At 42.1% G+C, this 18,176-nt stretch overlaps 1 protein-coding gene across 10 annotated transcripts in view; it reads left to right on the top strand.

Moving 5' to 3' along the window:
• Window positions 1–17,120, top strand: part of MYRIP (myosin VIIA and Rab interacting protein) — a 347,529-nt gene extending 330,409 nt beyond the window's left edge. For all 10 annotated transcript variants that reach the window (XM_070237962.1, XM_070237958.1, XM_070237959.1 and 7 more), the window contains 5 exons: window positions 6,411–6,572; window positions 10,663–10,767; window positions 10,878–10,938; window positions 12,289–12,407; window positions 14,967–17,120. In XM_070237962.1, coding sequence (XP_070094063.1) covers window positions 6,411–6,572; window positions 10,663–10,767; window positions 10,878–10,938; window positions 12,289–12,407; window positions 14,967–14,999 — 480 coding nt within the window. In that variant the 3' untranslated portion in view covers window positions 15,000–17,120. The remainder of the gene's footprint in view (window positions 1–6,410; window positions 6,573–10,662; window positions 10,768–10,877; window positions 10,939–12,288; window positions 12,408–14,966) is intronic.
• Window positions 17,121–18,176: the final 1,056 nt, after the last annotated feature.

Here is an 18,176-nt window from a genome sequence, read left to right as displayed (position 1 = left end):
ATTTCAATAAATACTTGATGAGAATTTTCCAGCACTGTAGACCAACGGTGATATAGAGAGATTGGGACATTGGCCACGGAGGCCATTGTCACCGTCACCAGCTGGCATAGTCCTGCCACAAAACTGATATCAGATTAAGTCAAGTGATCCCATCTTTCCAGACCCAGCAGAATGAACCCTGATTTTGGGATGCTCTAATGAATGCTGTTTCAGGAACTGTTATTAGAAGTAATTTTTGCTCAAAGTTGAAACAACAACAAATCAAAATGACTCAAGGTAAAAAAAAAAAAATGCCAATATTTGCTTCACTTTAAAAGTTGAAGACTCTTTCCCTTTGGATTCCCATAAAACCTCAGTAGTCTTCTATCTGAGCACTCACCTCGCTTTGCTGCCCTTTCTGTTCATGTGTCTATCTCCCATTAGATCAGCACCACTGACATTTTGGATTAGATGATTCTTTGCCGCAGGAGGCTGTCCTGTGTATTGGGGTAGGATGTTTAGCAGCATCCCTGGTCTCTACCCACCAGATGCCAGTAGCAGCACCCTCCTAGTTGTGACAATCAAAAATGTCTCTAGACGTTGTCAAATGTTAGAGGATGGGGCGATGCAAGGAGTCAGGGGCACAATCACCCCCAGTTTGGCAACCAGCTGTATAAATTCCTGCCGAACAGGGCCTGCTGTCTTTCATGTCTATAGCCCTGGCCCTTGACCCAGAGCCTGACACAGAGGAATGCCCAACAAACGTTTAGCTGATGTATGATGATATCACATGAATGAAGTTCTTTTATAAAGAAGAAATGTCTTACTTCTAAAGTACAAGTCCGTGATGTTTAAATATGTCTATAACACAGTTCTTTCAGTGCTGATAGTCCTAAAATGGCCCTAATCCTGGACACAGAATTGAAAAGGTTAAAGTAGAGACATAGTTCACGAGGAAAGGGATGTATTTTTTTACAAAGTATTGTATCAAAAACACTTACAATGCGTGAAATACCCAGACGCCACCAGCTCCCATGGCACACTTACAGCGAAGACAGTGTGCCTTTTTTGTCCCCTAAGGAGCATGCTGAAAAATGCCATAGGCTTGTCGGGAGTTTTCATCTTGTAAGATCCTTTTATTATGCATTATGTTTCTTTTCTTGGGTTCGTTAACACTTTCACTTTGAAACACATCCACTTACCCACTGATTGAAGGTGTCAGAAACCCCAGCAAGGACAGTCCTGAGAGGCTGGCGTTTGTCATTTACTCTCCCCTGCCCAGCACCTCGAAGATGCCTCTCCTGTTCCCAAGGAGTTAACTGCCTTCTTCCTCTTCCTTCCCTTCCTCCCGTCCAGGTTTTCAAATTTCACCTCAGAAGAAATTCCATCTATGTTCCTTTGAATTTTATGGGTCTCTGAGTCAGTGAGGGAGTGACTCTGCTTTATCTCTTTCGTTCGCCAGATCACAGAGCATGGGCAGGTTGCTACGGTCTGTGGTTCCCAGGATGGAATTCAGCTGAGCAGCAGGAGAAGGGCAGCGCTGGTTCTTACGCTGGCGTCTCAGCGCAGCTGATTTAATTAAACCATGGTTTTTGTCTGACTGTGTTCTAAAGACTGCCCCTTCATTCCTCTGCTGTCTTTCTCCTTTGTGCTGTGGAACCCGGGGACTGTCAGAAATAGAAATAGCGACACTTATTCTCGCCTTCTGAACACCAGCTACCGCAGACCAGGACTCTGAGATAAAAGAGAACATCTGCTTGAGAATATCTCACTTTTAAAAATATTTCTGAAGGCCTCAGAGCTACATAAGAGGAAACAAAAAAATGTCACATTCATATGTCGAATCTCCTGTTTTAATAAATTGCCTTCTTAAGCCACTTAATTAGGGTAGGGCATGAGGATTTTAGAATTCCTTTAGTCTCTCACCTGCTGCTGGCTATCAGCACGGTGAAACCAGCCCTTGTCTCCCTAAAGGCAGGAGGAACCTCGGGTCAATAGCCTCCCCTGCGTACACAGTAGGGGCTCTGTTCCTTGGATTGAATGCCTGGATCTCTTGTATTTGAAGCTCTTGCTGAGAGCTGTGAAGCATAGGGTTCTATTGCACCTGTAGGGGCCCGAATGGGAGAGGAGAGTTTCAGGAAGAAACTATTAACTGAGATGTGGGCAAGGTAAGGGATGCTGTAGTGCCCAGAGAGTAGCAGTAGGAGGAAGGGGTCCCAACCCTGAGGAGTACAGCCCAGGGAGGACTGGAACCTGGAAAAGTGCCCCCTAATAGGAGCTGTTACCATGGAGCCAATGCAGGTAGAAAGCAGGGGAAGAAAGACTAACTCTTTCTTCTCCTGCTGGTGTCTCCCATTGGCCAAACCCATCCCAGCCAGCAAGGGAGTCTTAGTGACGAAGTTCATACAGGTCAGCCTCAGGGAGAACGAAGCTGGGCAGAGAAGGAAAATGGATCTAGGGGTCAACAGAGAACAACTAGCATAACCATTCTCAGACCTGTGGTGTGAATATTAGAGACCCACAAGAGCCACCTTGAGAATTTATGCAGGGTTGTGAGTGGGAGGGATGAGTCAGCTTCCTCACCCTCCCACCCTCATCTGAGGACCTTCCTCATTCTCAGCTTTGCTAACCTAGGGTACCTGGTAACTCACAGCAAAAGAGAAAGTAGAAGGTCAGTCCTAACTTGCCTTTTAGCTTGGCCCTATAACTCTCAGCAACACGAAATACATTGTCCATGTAATATACAACCAGTGGCAGCAGTTACAGTGAGACTGCCCCATGGGGAACCCAGCCTTGTCACAGAATCCAGGGCCAGGCAGAGGACCTTGTTCCTCCTTCTCAAGGCTCTCGTACAACCTCCACAGCACAGGAGAGGATGTGGCACGAGAACTTGAGGAGGTGGTCATGGTTACTCAGGTGGGGAAAAGAAACACTATCAGTTACTGTCTAACCTTAGCTCCCTAAAGTATATTTCATGGAAGCCACGTCCAGCAAGATGTTCTAAGAGCAAATAATTTTGAAAAAGCTGTATACTCTTTCTGGGAAAATTGAGATACATATCAGTACATTAAAAACTCTGAGAAATCCTGCTCAAGACATTAATGCTCTTTATCCTTGGGGCTTTAACCAATGAAACGCCTATTCTCATCCCTTACACCACTTTGAGAAAGGCTTGTTGAAGCAGGAGCCAGTCAATGGGGTCATAGGCATCAGTGACGAGAGTTTGAAGACAACAGAGATCACTCAGACATGTAACCATAGTTCTCACCAAAAGTGGACCTTAACTAAGCAAGCAATTCCAGGTTAACATTTTTCAAAGGGATTAATTTTTAAGACTGGAATAATATTTTCATTGTATATCATGTTAACTTTTGTTATTTCAGCCAAGCAAAAGAACCAATATCATGTCCATCTACAACCACAGTAACTCTAGTACCTTTATATCAAAGCTGGAAATGTAAATTTTCATAACATTCTAACCGAGATTAAGTATCACGGCATCATAGGGCAGGGTGGATAAAGGCATGGGATCTGGCATCAGCCTTCCAGAGCTCAAATCCAGGCTCCACCATTTCCCAGCTGGAGAAATCACTGAACGTCCAGGACATAATCTTCTCATCCTTGACATAGTGGTTAGAAGCATACCTACCTCAAGGGCTGCCATGAGCATTAAATAAGATAAGTCACATAAAATCCTTGGCTCAGTGCCTGGCTCAATAAATGTGTGTCGTCATCATCATGCCCATCCTCTCCGTCATCGTCATCCTCCAGTCCTTTAGGAGCCATCTCCTTGGCTGTAAGTTCCTGTTCAGCTGGTGTCAGCGCCAAACCACTGAACTTCCCTGTCCCTCCAGTGCCAGGAAAGCAGGCTTTTAGGGAACATGAAGTAAAAGCAGAACATTCCGGGCTTGCTGTGGGCTTGAAACCATTTCATATGGCTTTGTCTTGGTGGAGAAAACAAGGAACATTAGTGGGTGACCATGTTGAAGGTGGAGCAGCAAAGCCGGAGCGTGTGATGACCCTTGAGTTTTGCTGATAAAATCAGCAAATCAGTTTTCTGATAAAATCAAGGTTCAGAGAGCAAAGTTATGTCAAGTTATGTTGAACCATTGCCACACTCAAATGATTCATTTCATTTAAATAATAATTCTAAATTTTGTTTCATTGTGCAAAACTGTAAGTTTCCATTTTATCTTATCAAAACAAGTTCACCTTTTTTGGGTGTGGGTAGCAAGAGTGTAATATCCAAACTCAAAACAGCCGTAGCATCTCTCTCCCTCCTCTCCTCTCCACACTCCCTCCTCCTTTGCCTCCTCCTTTTTCTTTTTCTTCTTCCTCTCTCTCTCTCTCCTCAATTTTTCTTCCCCTCTGAAGAGAAGTTTTTTGACTTTAAAACTTTTAAAACAAATTTTTAAAAATTTCTCCTCTCAAATGGCTTTGAAATATTCATCATTTCCTTCTTATGACAAACAATAAAGAGATGTTTCTTGTTTTGAAGGCAAAGAATCAATGGCTATATTAAACTGAAAGGATCTTTCAGAAACAGAAGTTCTCTAATACATATGGTAAAGAAATATAAAACTAAGGGCAGACTGAAATATGGCAATTGCCCCCAGATATTAGATTCATGGCCCCGTCTATGACTGACAAGTCACTTACCGTGATGTCCATTGTGTCAGTCACTACTGGAAACTCCCACGGCCCAGCTAATTGTGCTCTATGATGCGTAGTCAAATGTTCTCTCATCATACCCATACCCGCCTTTGCTCCACTTCGAAATGTTTTGTAAAATTGCCAGTTTTAGTGCAGATGCATGAGTCATACCAAGGAATTGACAGAGTAGGAACATCTTACGGATCTTTCCCCTCTTTACCTACACTCAGCATCACTCAATACAAAAGATGTGCATGACTTGTGTGCACAAGCTCTTGGCTTGTCCTAACACCCTTATATATTTTAACTAAAGTTAAAGGGACAGTTAAAGAATTGACTGTGCATTTCATTCAGATAAACCCTAAATTGCTGTCATTATGTGTTTAGAGGTTTATATACATTGACTAAACCTCCTGAACCTCTCTTTAAGTAATTACCTTCTTTCTTTTGTTGTTGCTGGAGGAAGATTTGCCCTGAGCTAACACCTGTTGCCAATCTTCCTCTATTTTGTAAGTGGGTCTCTGCCACAGTATGGCTGATGAGTGGTATGGGTCTGCACTGAGGATCCGAACCCGGGAACACAGACCACTGAAGTGGAGCATGCCAAACTTAACCACTATGCCACAAGACCGGCCTCTAATTATGTTCTTTAGATATATCTCCTTCCTTGTGCTGTTGGTTGTTTCATCACATTATTAATTAGGCTGAAGAAGCATTTGTTTCATTCACCCTGCCCAGTATCCCTTAGTCTGAATTATTGCAACTATTTTACTTTCTGTGTGCCCATTTTTATGGGAGTCACCTTATAACCGCTAAAGTCAAAATGTTTTTTCCTTTATTTTTTCTTCAAATTACTGTCTTTATCTGATTTTCTCTTTAATTTTCAATAGCTCTCAAAACACTGTCTTGGGGGCCAACCCCGTGGCACAGCGGTTAAGTTCACACACTCTGCTTTGGCAGCCCGGAGTTCACTGGTTGGGATCCTGTGTGTGGACCTAGCACCACTTGTCAAGCCATGCTGAGGTGGCATCCCACATATAAAGTAGAGGAAGATGGGCACAAATATTAGCTTAAGGCCAATCTTCCAAACCAAAAAGAGGAGGATTTGTGGCAGATGTTGGCTCAGAGCTAATCTTCCAAAAAAAAGAAACTTTCTTAACTGACAGATAAATAGATTTGACATGCTTCTCTTAACATCACAGTACTTTCTAAGAAAAAAAGTATTTTCCTACTACAAATCTCAGGTTCATTTTAATTCCCTTAACTTGTTTCAAGCAAGCTGAAGGTAATTAATCAGAGATAATTCACTCGAAATTTGTAACTGTTTTAAATTAATTTCATTTCTGTCGTGTTTCCTGAATTTTCCCAATTACTAAATGCCAACCAAAATTTTTATTGGACAAACCACATCATGAGTTTTTCTCTTTGTTTCTTCTATCTTGATATTATGGATGATATCGTCACTAGAAAAATCTGCAATGTATGTAGCTCATGTCATGTATTTTGCACTATTTTATCACATTTTCAAAATTTACAAATTGCTTTTTTTGCAGGAAAGTTATGGGGGAGGGAAGATGCAGTTGACAGTGAGGGGGTGGTAAGACCTCAGGCTACCATTTGAGTGAGAAGAATGTTTATAATGGGGGCATTCCCTGTCTTTTTCTCCCCAATGTTAAACCTACTTCTCTCTCACTCCACTGAATTAACAGGGTCCCCTAAAAGCGCCACACCTGTCTTGTGTTGAAGACCTGAGCTTAAAGGCTATGCCTCCTCCACAGGTGTACCTGGCAGCAGGCACCGTGTATGGACTCGAAGGCCAGCTGAATGAGCTGGAGGATGCTGCCCGCTGCATCCACAGTGGCACTGATGAAACCGAACTGGCAGATCTGGAGGACCAGGTGGCCACAGCTGCAGCCCAGGTTCACCATGCTGAGCTCCAGGTAAGAACTCTCCTCTCTGCCCAGATCAGGAACCACGAGGCAAGAGGAGAGAGCACCCCATCTTCCATAAGAATCATTTCAAAGCCTTTGTATCTATCAGTTCCAGCCATCTCCAGTGCACCTGCATGATTATGGTCCTTTCAGGATTTAATGCCACCAAATCCTCCTTTTTTAAAGTGCAGCCATCTTCTCCCTAAATTATATCCTTGATAATGTGTTAGACTTCTCTTTGAAACTTATGCCACTTTCCTCTTGCACAAATCTCTGACCCATGGGTAGGTCTCCTTGCTATACAGGTTCCTATTCCACCCAAAGACCACCCTTCGCTAACCTTAATCACACTGTTGATTACTTATTTAATGCCACAGTTCGCCGCTAGAGGCTAAAAGCTCCATGAGGACAGGACTGTAGCTGTCTAGCTTAACACAGTAACTCCAGTGCCTAGCACAATACCTGACACAGATTTGGCACTCAATAAACAGAGGATGAATAAATGAATGAAATTGGAAGTGTGGATTTCTCAGATCAATATTTTCCATGAGTTAGATACTGCTATTTCAGAACTGATCACTATATTATCCAGAACTTTGTGAAGACGCCTGTTCGCAGTTTTCATGGATATTCCCTTGGCCTCTCACTCTGGATCAGAAGTGACCATGGACTAAGCCACTGATTCTCTAGCTGGGGTCCATGGACATAAACATAGGGACCCGTGAGAAATGCTGGTCTCTGCAGCATACTCTCAGGATAGACTCCTGGTTGACTGATATTTCTGCAGATCCTGCATCTTAAAGCTTTATCCTTTGGGAGAATTGGGTCAATAGAAACCCCTTCTGGATAGAGAAGATGAGGATGGGTGGTAACTATTTTAAAAATGAAAACTTTTATTTTGAAGCATCAAAACTCGGAACCACCACTGACATCATTAAGTACTCTTGAGAATGCGAGGGTGCTGATTATCCCCTCTGTGGGTGATTTAAGGCTGCATGCTAAGAATGGGCTCACCGCAGGTGGCCCTGTTGACTATTTATTATCAGCAAGAATGGCTGAAGAGCAACTCTCCTTAAATAAAAATCATTTTCCATAAATGCCACCCAACATTTAATTAATTTATATTCAAAGTTATATAAAGTAGAACCAAATCATTTGTTTTCTGGGGGTACCTTTTGCAGCAAATGCTTCTTGAATGGTTTAACAGAAGTAATATCATTTATGGGTGTTTGGGAGAGTTTTATTGGGTAATTAGTTATTCCTCCTTCCAAATATTTTTTGGCTTAAATTATTGAAGCCATGTTTTATTGCAGAAAATCCTGGAGTCCAAAATGTCCATTATCCGTGTGTTTGAATGTGCCTATTAATTTATTATTCATTTTTAAATATTATAATAATGTTATCAATAACACCTAATATTCAGTGAGCCTTACTTTGTGGCAGAAATTGTGCTTAACGCTTGATGCCCCTGTTGTGTTTAATCCTTTCAGCAACCCTATGAGGTGGCTATTGGTATTGTTCTACTTTTATACCTGGGGAAACAGGCTCAGAAAGGTTAAACCACTCGCCCAAGGTCACCTAGAAAGAGATGAAGCCAGCATTTTAACCCAAGTTTTTCTGACCACACAGCCCACATTCTTCACCAGTCTGTGGTTTTCTGAGAAATGTGTTGGTTTTGCCATCAGGCATATATCCACTTACATAAGAATCCTTCATTTGAAAGGGAGGTTGTCAAGCCTGCCTTCAGCTTTATGGATCTTTTCAACATGGGAACCTTCATTAGCGTGGAGACTCTCCCCTCCCGCGAGCTGCTGCCAGAGAATGAAGTCTTAGACTCCCTGTTGTCTGTTCTCACCCAAAGCTGAGTCTCAGAGAAGATGTCACAGGGGGTGTCCTGCAGGATGGTAGAAGGGCCTCCACTGAAGAGGGTAGCTGTGTTAAATCATGTTTTTGAATTAAGTCAGTTTCTATGGACCCTATCAAGTTGGAGTTTACCTGGGGGACAGGATTGCCCAGTGCTGAAGGAGATTGCAGGATGGTCCTTGGACAGCATGCTAAGGATGCTGTCCACTGTGTCATGCAAGGTCATCCCTGTGGGCATTCCTGGGGAAAGTTTCTCTTAACTCATAGTATCAGGACAGGCTGTTCTTCTCAGTACTTAGTCTTTATCTTGTGGATGTAAGAGTCCTACACTGATCTCTTTGCTTTGGCTTCCAGGAGACTCAGAGCTGAATTCTTCATCCCCTTCTAGCAAGTGTAAGGGTCATTGAGTATGAAGCCTTAGTAATTAAGTAGAACATAATTAAATAGATAGATAACAAAATGGAGGCAAAATCAGCTCTCAGTAGTTTCCTTTCCTCTTTCTTTGTCCTTTTCCTTATAGACTAAAATTTGAAACATTAACCCCTTCTTATTCCAGAGCCTGGCAGCAAATCAGGAGGTCAACAGCTTATTCTCCCATTGACCTGTCTCTCAGGGCCCTCTGAGCGAGGCCCTCCATCAAAACTGCTTGCAGGAAAGAATATGAGCATCTAATCCACAAAGACTGATAAAAGTTTAGCCTTCAACCTTTCTCAAAGTCTTGTTCAATTTTTTGGTCTATAAACCCAAGGAATGCAGCTCTCAGTGTGAAATTTGAGGAGTCAGAACAAAAAGGCCTCTGGGGGCCAGGGAGGGACAAGGGCTGCACAGCGGCCCTTCTGGGAGCTGGATGCTGGGCAGGGTGACCTGCATCCTTTCACCAGCTGCCAGTCCTGGCCTTCACCTACCTCCCCCTCCTTTTCTGAGCAAGGCTGCCCCTCCCTGGGGATAGGGGAAACATCTCCCATATGTGCTGACCTTTCAGCCCTTCGCTCTACACTTCCTCTAGCACCTATCTCAATAAGCTTTGTCCAAAGAAGCCCTCAGTAAATGACAGCAGAATTAGAATTTGTCTTGAGTAGCAACAAAACAGTTAGGGCTAGCGGAGGCAATGGAGACCTTGGAGTGGAGCACACACACGTTGGCGGCTGGGCCTACTTTCAGGTTTCTTGTTTGATATCCCAGCAACATTCAGGCTCTCCCATCTCTGCAGGATGACTGTGATCCCCGCCTCCTCTCTCAACTCTGCTAGCCTTCTCCTGCCTCTTCTGGCGTCCCCCATGCCACCCCTTGGCAAGTTCTCTTAGAAGGTGACAGTGTGGCAAGAGCATGAGCATTGGCATTAATTCTGAGCTCTGCCCCAGACCAACTGTGGAATGTTGGGTATACTACTTATCCTTCTCAAGCAGTTTCCTCATCTGTAAAACCAGGAGAATGGTACCGATGTCATAGGATTATGAATGAGTTCATGAATGGGGCATGGATAAGTTCATGTATTTAAAGCTCTTAGCATGGTGACGGCATATACTAATGCCCTTTTCTAAGAGCAGAGACTGTGTCTTCTTCATCCCTGGGGACATGGATGGACCGGGGTTCTGTCTGAGCATTGAGTGGGCTCTTGCTCTCTATATCTGCCTTAAGGCTCTGTTGGAGGGAAATCTGAACTCTCTCTGACCTTCCAATGTTGTAGTTGAAGAAACTGATACCTAGAGAGAGGAGGAAGTTTCTCAAGGCCATTTGGCCTCTTAATGGAAGAAATGGATTTAAACCAGGAGCTGCTGGGCCTTCCTCCTAAGATCCAGTGCTGTGCTTTTGGTTCACAGAGTCAAGGAAGGAGGAAGTAGGACCTATAAGTCATGCTTACCTTTCAACACTCACATCACATGTTCCCTCCTAGGGAAGCCTTCTCTGACCACCTGCCCCCACGCCCTCTGCTGAGCCAGGTGGCCCTAGGCCAGGGTTCCCATCATGTCCTGGGCTTCCATTTATCCCTAGGGGTACTGTGACAGAGGTGTTGATATACTCTAGAGCTACCAGAGTTTAAATTTACAAAGAAAGGCCTGTGTTTTATTTTCTCACTATAGCACTAAATAGAGAAGAGCTCGGTAGAAGTTGAATGAATGAATGAATGGGCATACATCAGAGCAGATTTATTCTTTACAGATTCATAACACTTTTAGCAAAGATTCTCCCCTCCTGTGCTTTCTCCCTACTGATTCTGTCTTTCTGTTGCATTAAGATTTCTGATATTGAGAGCCGGATTTCAGCCCTGACCATTGCAGGATTAAACATAGCACCGTGTGTGCGCCTCACCAGAAAACGAGATCAGAAGCAAAGGAACCAGGTGCGTTTGTCCCTCACTCCCTGTGGGAATACTGCACGACCTGGAAAATTTAGAAGATAAAATGTCTTTGGCTTTGCAAAGCCGTATTGATTGCTGCATTCTGTTTGTAGGTACAAACCATAGACACATCAAGGCAGCAGAGGAGGAAACTGCCTGCTCCACCAGTGAAAGGTATGCTAAAATTAAAACCACAAAGCTGCCAAAGAACTCAGCCAGACTCATTTACTTTGAGTGACTCAGAGATTTGAGTTTAAGGACCAGATTTAATGGGGAGTTCTCACCCGGAATTGGTCTTGTGTCAAGTCTGTCTTGACTGGGATCCCCCCAGGAAGTAAACCCTGGGACAAGGATGTGATTCCAAGAAATGCTGGCAGGGAAAGAGAGAAATGATTCAGGGAAGGAAATCAAGTCAATACAGTGAAATTTAATTAGTAGTTTACTTCTTTGGGCAAAGGAGGCTAAATCCTGCTGGGGACTTCTAGGAGACAGTATTAACACCACCTCAGTGTTTTCTGCTCAAAGAGTAGGAACATGAGGTATTTCCACTCTCATCTATCATTGCCTGAAGGTTATTCCTGGGGAGGATCAAATCCCTGGTACTTGTGACTTGCCACATGCATGGGCCAAGAGAGAGTGGTGGTGCTTACAGTAGGATGCTGACAGAATCTGCTGGAACAGTGACTGTCAGGGAGATGTGGGCACAGCACCAAAAGCATATAACACAGGGCCCAACCTAGAAGATATTCCAGCAACACCCTTATCTGCTGGACATTTTCAACCATTTCCCTGGATTTAGGAACCACATAATGATGATGCCAAACTAGAAATTTAGGTCTACAAATTAGAAGAGTAGAAAGTCAGAAGATGTATGTTTGAATCTTGGTTCCATCATTCATTGTTCAACAACCATTTAATGAATGCCTGCTTTATATTCCACAAAACTTTATACAATTAAAATTTATTACAGAGCCACGATCCTTTATTTGAAACCCTTGAGTCAATATGTGTTTCAGAATTTCTTGGACATTAGAAAGGCAATATGGTACATGTACTGTATATTTCATAACAGCCCCTGCCCTTGCTATCTGGGGCAGCATCTGATAAGCACATTTGTATCTTCGCAGCAGAGCATGAGAATATTCATACTCAGTGAGATGGACAAGGACTTTAAATGGCTGCATTTTAGTTCAAGTCAGGTGTTGCCATCAGACAGCTTTGGCTTTAAAGTTATAAAGCTTTATAGTTTTCAGAAACTTTTATATTTCAGAATTGCTAATAAGAATTTATGGACTGCATTGGATTATCTCCAAGCTACCTTTTCCCAGAAAGCCACTAATGATGCCTTGATATATTTGGTCCATCATAAAAATAACCACAAAATAAGAAGATGCCACAGTCAGACCTTTGGACCAAAATGAGATGCCAAGTCTAGAACAAAAATCTGCGTAATCCGATACCTCATCTTTCTTAACAATTGCTCCATCTTCTGGGTAACACTTATTCCCATCTGTTTCCTTTTAGCTGAAAAAATTGAGGCACCTTCAGTGACCACAATTAAAACATTTAACCGTAACTTCATTCTCCAAGGCTCCTCAACAAACAGGACTAAAGAAAGGAAAAACACCACCAAGGATTTGATGGTAAACGTCATCTCTGTCTTAATGCCCATCACTTTCACTCCATTCTGGTAATGTGGGTACATGTACATAGCCCTCCATTCTGTAGCTCTTCTTTCTGTAGCTCCCCCATCAGAGCCCCAAGAAGCATCCTTCCTGCTTGATCTCATGGTCTTTTGGTTGGGCAGTGGGGGGGTCTTTGTATTGCTAACCTCTTTGATATGCAGATACATCCTCTCAACTATATCTCCAGCTCCTTATAGGAACCAGGTTTGATATAAGAGACATAAAAATACATACACAGAAATGTAAGTTCTGGTTGAGGTGTAAGCATTTTTATTTTGTTTTTGATCCATATTCCCTCTTTCTTAAATTTCTTGTTACCCATTAGTTACCTCTGTTCCCGAGAAAAGTCAGCAGCTGCCCATAAATGCAGTAAAGGAAGAGACCGTAGATAATTTGCACAAACCTGGAGGTCATATAGAGAGAGCTAATGGATGATTTGCCTAAACACCAACATATGCTTCAGAATTTTGGCAAATGCTTGATGCTGCTTATATAGGAGATGATGATCCAGCTAAACTGCCTCAGTGATACCATTATGCTAAGGGCAGACTATGTCTGGAGTGACAAGATTGAAACAAAGGGCAAATGTATCCTGTTGCCTGTTATGCATCACCCATTGCTCCTTTCTCATTCCTCCCCCTCATTGTCCCTGTGTCATGAGCACAGAAGCACCAGATAATGGCATAATGGTGGGCACGTGCTTTTGAATTACAGATTACTGCATCTCTTAGGCACCATACGGCAATAATGCTGCCCACTGCCTTTCCTTCCTTGGTCAGCCATTACCTCTGACCTTTCCAAGTCCAGTTACCTTGCTTCTGGCCATTACTTCAAAGAGCTAAAAAGACGCCGTATGACGCTAAAAGGGCAGACCACTAAGGCCAGGGAAGGAATCTGTTATAAATAAGATAGTTAAAAGTAAATTATGTTTCATAGAGATAGAACATAGATCAGTAATTGCCAGGGGCTGTGGGGCGGAGGAATGGGAAGAAACTGCTTAATGGGTAAGAGGTTTTACTTTAGAGCGATGGAATGTTTTGAAACTAGATAGAGGTGGTGGTTGCACAACAATGTGCTAAATGCCGCTAATTGTCCACTTTAAAATGGTTAATTTTATGTTATGTGGATTTCACCTCAATAAATAATTCTTTAAAATAAATTATCTATAAATAACAGAGAGGTTAAAAATGAAAAAATGGACAATATTTACTAAACAAATGCAAACAAAGAAGAAAGGGCAGAAAATTACTTTTTTTAAAAAAAGGAGAATTCAAGACAAGAAGCATTCAGAGAAAACAAGGAAGGAGGACCTTTTAATTTTGATAAAATAAAGTAGGTAAGTCATGAGCCTTTCCTGATTTGGCAACAATAGAGCAACACAATTTATTGGGCCATGGTTGGTGAATTTAAAATTTGTCTATCAGCTCTTGGAAGCCCAAGTATACCAGAAATAAATAGAAATTAGAGAATTTCAATAGTGTAATTATTAAGATTTAATTAAGATATTTATCTAACTTTCTTCTTTATAGAGGATTCATTTTCTTTCCAAACATCAAGGGACCATTTATAAACTTCATTTTATAGCAGCTGCAAAGAAAACCTCAATAAATTCCCAAAAGTAGAAAGTATAAAACTACCCTCTGTGACCCCAATGCCAAAAATAATCCAGAACAGTGCTCTTCAATAGAACTTCCTGAAATGATGGAAATGTTCTACGTCTGCACTGCCCACTATGGTAGCCACTGGCCACATGTGGCTCTTGAGCACTTGAAATGTGGCTACTGCCTTGGAGGAACTGATTTTTAAATTTTATTTAATTTTAATTAATCTAAATGTATATGGCCACATGTGGCTAGAGACCACATAAGGGCAAATCTAGAAAATTAGAAACCCACTTGAAAGTTAAAAGCATTTGCACCCACATACACACAACTATACATGGACACATACTCACATACATACTCTCACACACACATTTACAACTTACTGTTGAATTAAAGAAGAGCAAATCCACAGAGCATTTGGAAAATGAACAGGTTACATATATGAAAACAAATGAGACATGTATGAAACTATGCTGAGTCAAATTCATAATATTAAATATTTTCTTCTTAATTAAAGGAGGAAACAAAATAGATGAACTAGGCATTGAATTCCAGACATCAAAGATAAATGCGGAAACCAATTCATTAAAACCAGAAAACTATAGAAATGATCATAAATCCAAGAACTTGTTCTTTGGAAAAATAGAAAATAGAGAATTTTTGTAAGCCAAATAAAGAAAAAATAAATTAAATAAAACTAGATTAAAATAGAGATTAAAATTTTTTATTTAAATACAATGTGATGTAAATCTACGCTAATAAGTTTTAAAGTCGTAATTCTGGTGAAATACTTAACTAGTCAATGAGCACAAATACCTTTTATGCTATAAAAAAGCAGTGAACATTGTTTTTAATCACCTCTCCTCACTTTTGCCAAGTGGTTGACGACAGTGTGCTCATTGTCTCGCCTCAGGAGCCCAGCCTGGAGTCTGCTGTGATGTATTAGCGCCATGGAACTCCACTGCCAGTGACCCACTGCCTCCGGCCGTACACGACAGTGCCTTGACCCAACAGCCATGGAATACTGTATGGATTTCCACCTAAGGAGAGGGCCTGGGGAGACCACAGTGCACCGTTGCACAGGGCTGTCCTGATACCTCACCCAGAAAGCAGTCCCAGATTTCAGGACCGTGGTCTTGCCCACTCTGCCTTAGGCTCCCGGGGGAATCCAAGACAGAAAACCAAGACGCTGGCTTCCAACAGTAGAGCTCCATGTTCAAAAGATGCATCTTTTCCCTGTTTGCTACTGTGTGTTGTCTTTAAGATCCCTTTTTTTTTTATCCCTTTGATTCAACTAGAATTACATGTCAACTATTTGTCCAAAGGAATATTGTTGGGATGGGGGGATGGTGGAGGGAAGGGAGATGGATATTATCATTTAATTCATCATCAGTTCTTATCAATTTCCCACGAGAATCTTTGTCTCACAAATGCTAAGGAAAAAAGTGGAAATGCCCCTGTGATGAGCACTTGGGACTGTCAAATTTGGGGAGCACTCAACCATCAAGGATGCAGGCCTCCCCTCAGCCACCTCTTTCCTGCTAAGCTCCTAGCTCACTGCACTACCAGTCATTCCCATTGCCTTGCAATCACAAGCCAAGAATGGAAAGCTCTGACTCACCCACGCTATGCCCAGGTCTGCCTGAAACAATGTCTCGCTGGGAATTTAGGGTTCTTCCTTGGACTTACTGAGAATTTCCCTACTCTGAAAGGCAGAAGGGTGTGAGAAAGCCCACCATTGGCTTAAGTTTAGGGCGCTATCCAGAATCAACACGATGCGGTTTAGCAATGACTGCATCTAAATGAGGTTTAGGTGACTAACCGGATTACTGCAGAATACAGCCGCATGAGAACATGTTGCCCTCCAAAATTTGCTCCCAATAAATGTTCAGCAAAAGTAGTACCATGACCTTAAAGATAAAAATAGTTAAGGAATAGCCTTAGAAAACTTACAGGTATGAAAAAAGCAAGGAGAAACTGTGAATTCAATGGACACAAGAGTCAAAACTAACTCTACGTTCACAGTCTCAAATGCAGGTCTATTTAGAGTGTGTTTATAAAAACAAGTGGAACTGGAATTTCACTCAGTTAATTGAGCATAGTAACCCTTTATTTTTATTCGCTCCTCATACTTTCTGAATCTGAGGAAGAAGGCAAAGATGGGAGGCAAGGGAATAGTATTATGTTTAGTAAGTGACTTCTCTGAAGGAGGGAATATTCTTCTCTTTTTAATCCTTATAGCAACCCTATTCAGCAGGCATCCCCGTTTTTCAGATTTGGAGACTGAGGGTCAGAGAGATTAATTTGCCAAAGTCACAGCTTTAAGCTAAGTATAATTGGAATGCCTCACTCTGTTGTTTTCCACTTCTCCATTCTTTTGCTGCTATGCACATTTCCAGACCTGATTTGTTGCTGAAATGTGCGTGATGATCCATTCCTGATGGGGGTCCACCTACCTTCCAATAATACTCCTTGCTGATGCTGTGTATGTGTTATCCAACAGAAATGACTCCTTTGAAATAAAGTAAATCTTTGGCTCTTTGTTCTGTTGGTGTGATTCAAAGCAAACAAATACAAATTTTAAAAACACAACAAAAAAGCGATCTGAGTTCCAAATAGAATGTTTTTTTAAAGAGGCATGAAAAGCAACTATTGTTGTGTTACAGTGTTAAAATATTCAGTTTTCTTTGACAAAAATGTGTACTGTGTAAGCCTTGCAAAAAAACAAAAAAAGAAGAAGCCTGCTCTATGGCATTTGAATTTTTATAAAGGTTTCCTTGTGCCAAATAAGTGCAAAGATTTAATTTACTATTAAAAATCATTAGCATATGTTATAGTTCCAGAAGAATTATTTTGTCATTAAGTGATTTTGATCTTCGGTGTCAATATTTATATTTAGATTGATTTTTATAAATGAAAATATTTTAACGGTTTAAGAAAATGCGGACAATAGGACCATATCTTTGATGACTTCTGAAAGTTATGCTTGCCTTCATGTTATATGCACATTGCCAAGAATTACTGTTCAGAGAAATGATAAAGAAGTAAAGGTCATTTATGAAAATAATGTTTGTGGATGTGCGGATTTTCTTTGGTTAGGGAAAACTGGGAGTGAAGAGGGGATAGGGAAATAAGTCAATGACTGGTCATTGGAGGGGCCAAGATTCAAAGCCACTTTTGCCCCATGCCCCATGGTCCTTGCAGTTACACCACTCGTCTCTCCATTGCTCGTTCTCCTGAGAACAGAACTTCCTAGCGACCACCTCTACTTAGTGGTCACTCAGGTAAGACCAGCAGTTCTCAAAGCAGGGGGCAGGAGCAGGCAGTGTGATTTTTGTCCCTCAGAGGACATTTTGATTGTCACAACTTGGGGGTAGGGGGCAGGATGTGTGCTACTGGCATAGAGTGGATAGCAGCCAGGGATGCTGATAAATATACTACAATGCACAGGACAACCCCCACAACAAAGAATTATACAATTCAAAATGTCAGTAGTGCCAAGGTTGAGAACTCTGGGTTAGATCCTGGCGGTAAGCCTGAACTTCTGTGGAGAAGCCACTGCCAATCTCTGTGGGGACTGTGTAGCTGAGTATGCAGCAGGACAGTGGCTCTCCTGAGTCTTTTACAGGCTCAGTGGCAGTTGTTGCTCCTCCGAGTCTGGCCTGCCCAGAATACCGAAGCCAGACACTGGCCCCTGCCATCCCCAAATAAGAATAGGAACCCTCCACTAACCTGAAATGAATGAGCAAATGGAAAGACTAATAGAAGCCAAGAGCTTTCTCTGCCTGATGGCCTAGCACAGTAGTACTCAAACTTGAGTGGGCATCAGAATCGCCTGATAAAACACGAATCGTGGGGCTTGTGAGAACACAGATTCATGGGATGAATCCCATCATCCCCAGTCCTCAGTCTACCTTTCTCTACACTACCACTAATGTGTCTTGCACAATAATGTTTGCTAAACATTAGTAACAAACAAGCTAACATTTAGGTTGACAGGGCATTTCAGATGGGAGTGGAGGAGAGAACTAGTAGGTTCATCTGAAATCCTCTCCAGGCAGCGTTTCCTGGCCAGAATTCCTGCTTTCTCCATCCTTCCACCCCACACCCCCATCCCCCTAGG

Source organism: Equus caballus, chromosome 16, assembly GCF_041296265.1.
Source record: "Equus caballus isolate H_3958 breed thoroughbred chromosome 16, TB-T2T, whole genome shotgun sequence".
Lineage (NCBI taxonomy): Eukaryota > Metazoa > Chordata > Mammalia > Perissodactyla > Equidae > Equus > Equus caballus.
This window is presented reverse-complemented; position numbering and strand designations above follow the sequence as displayed.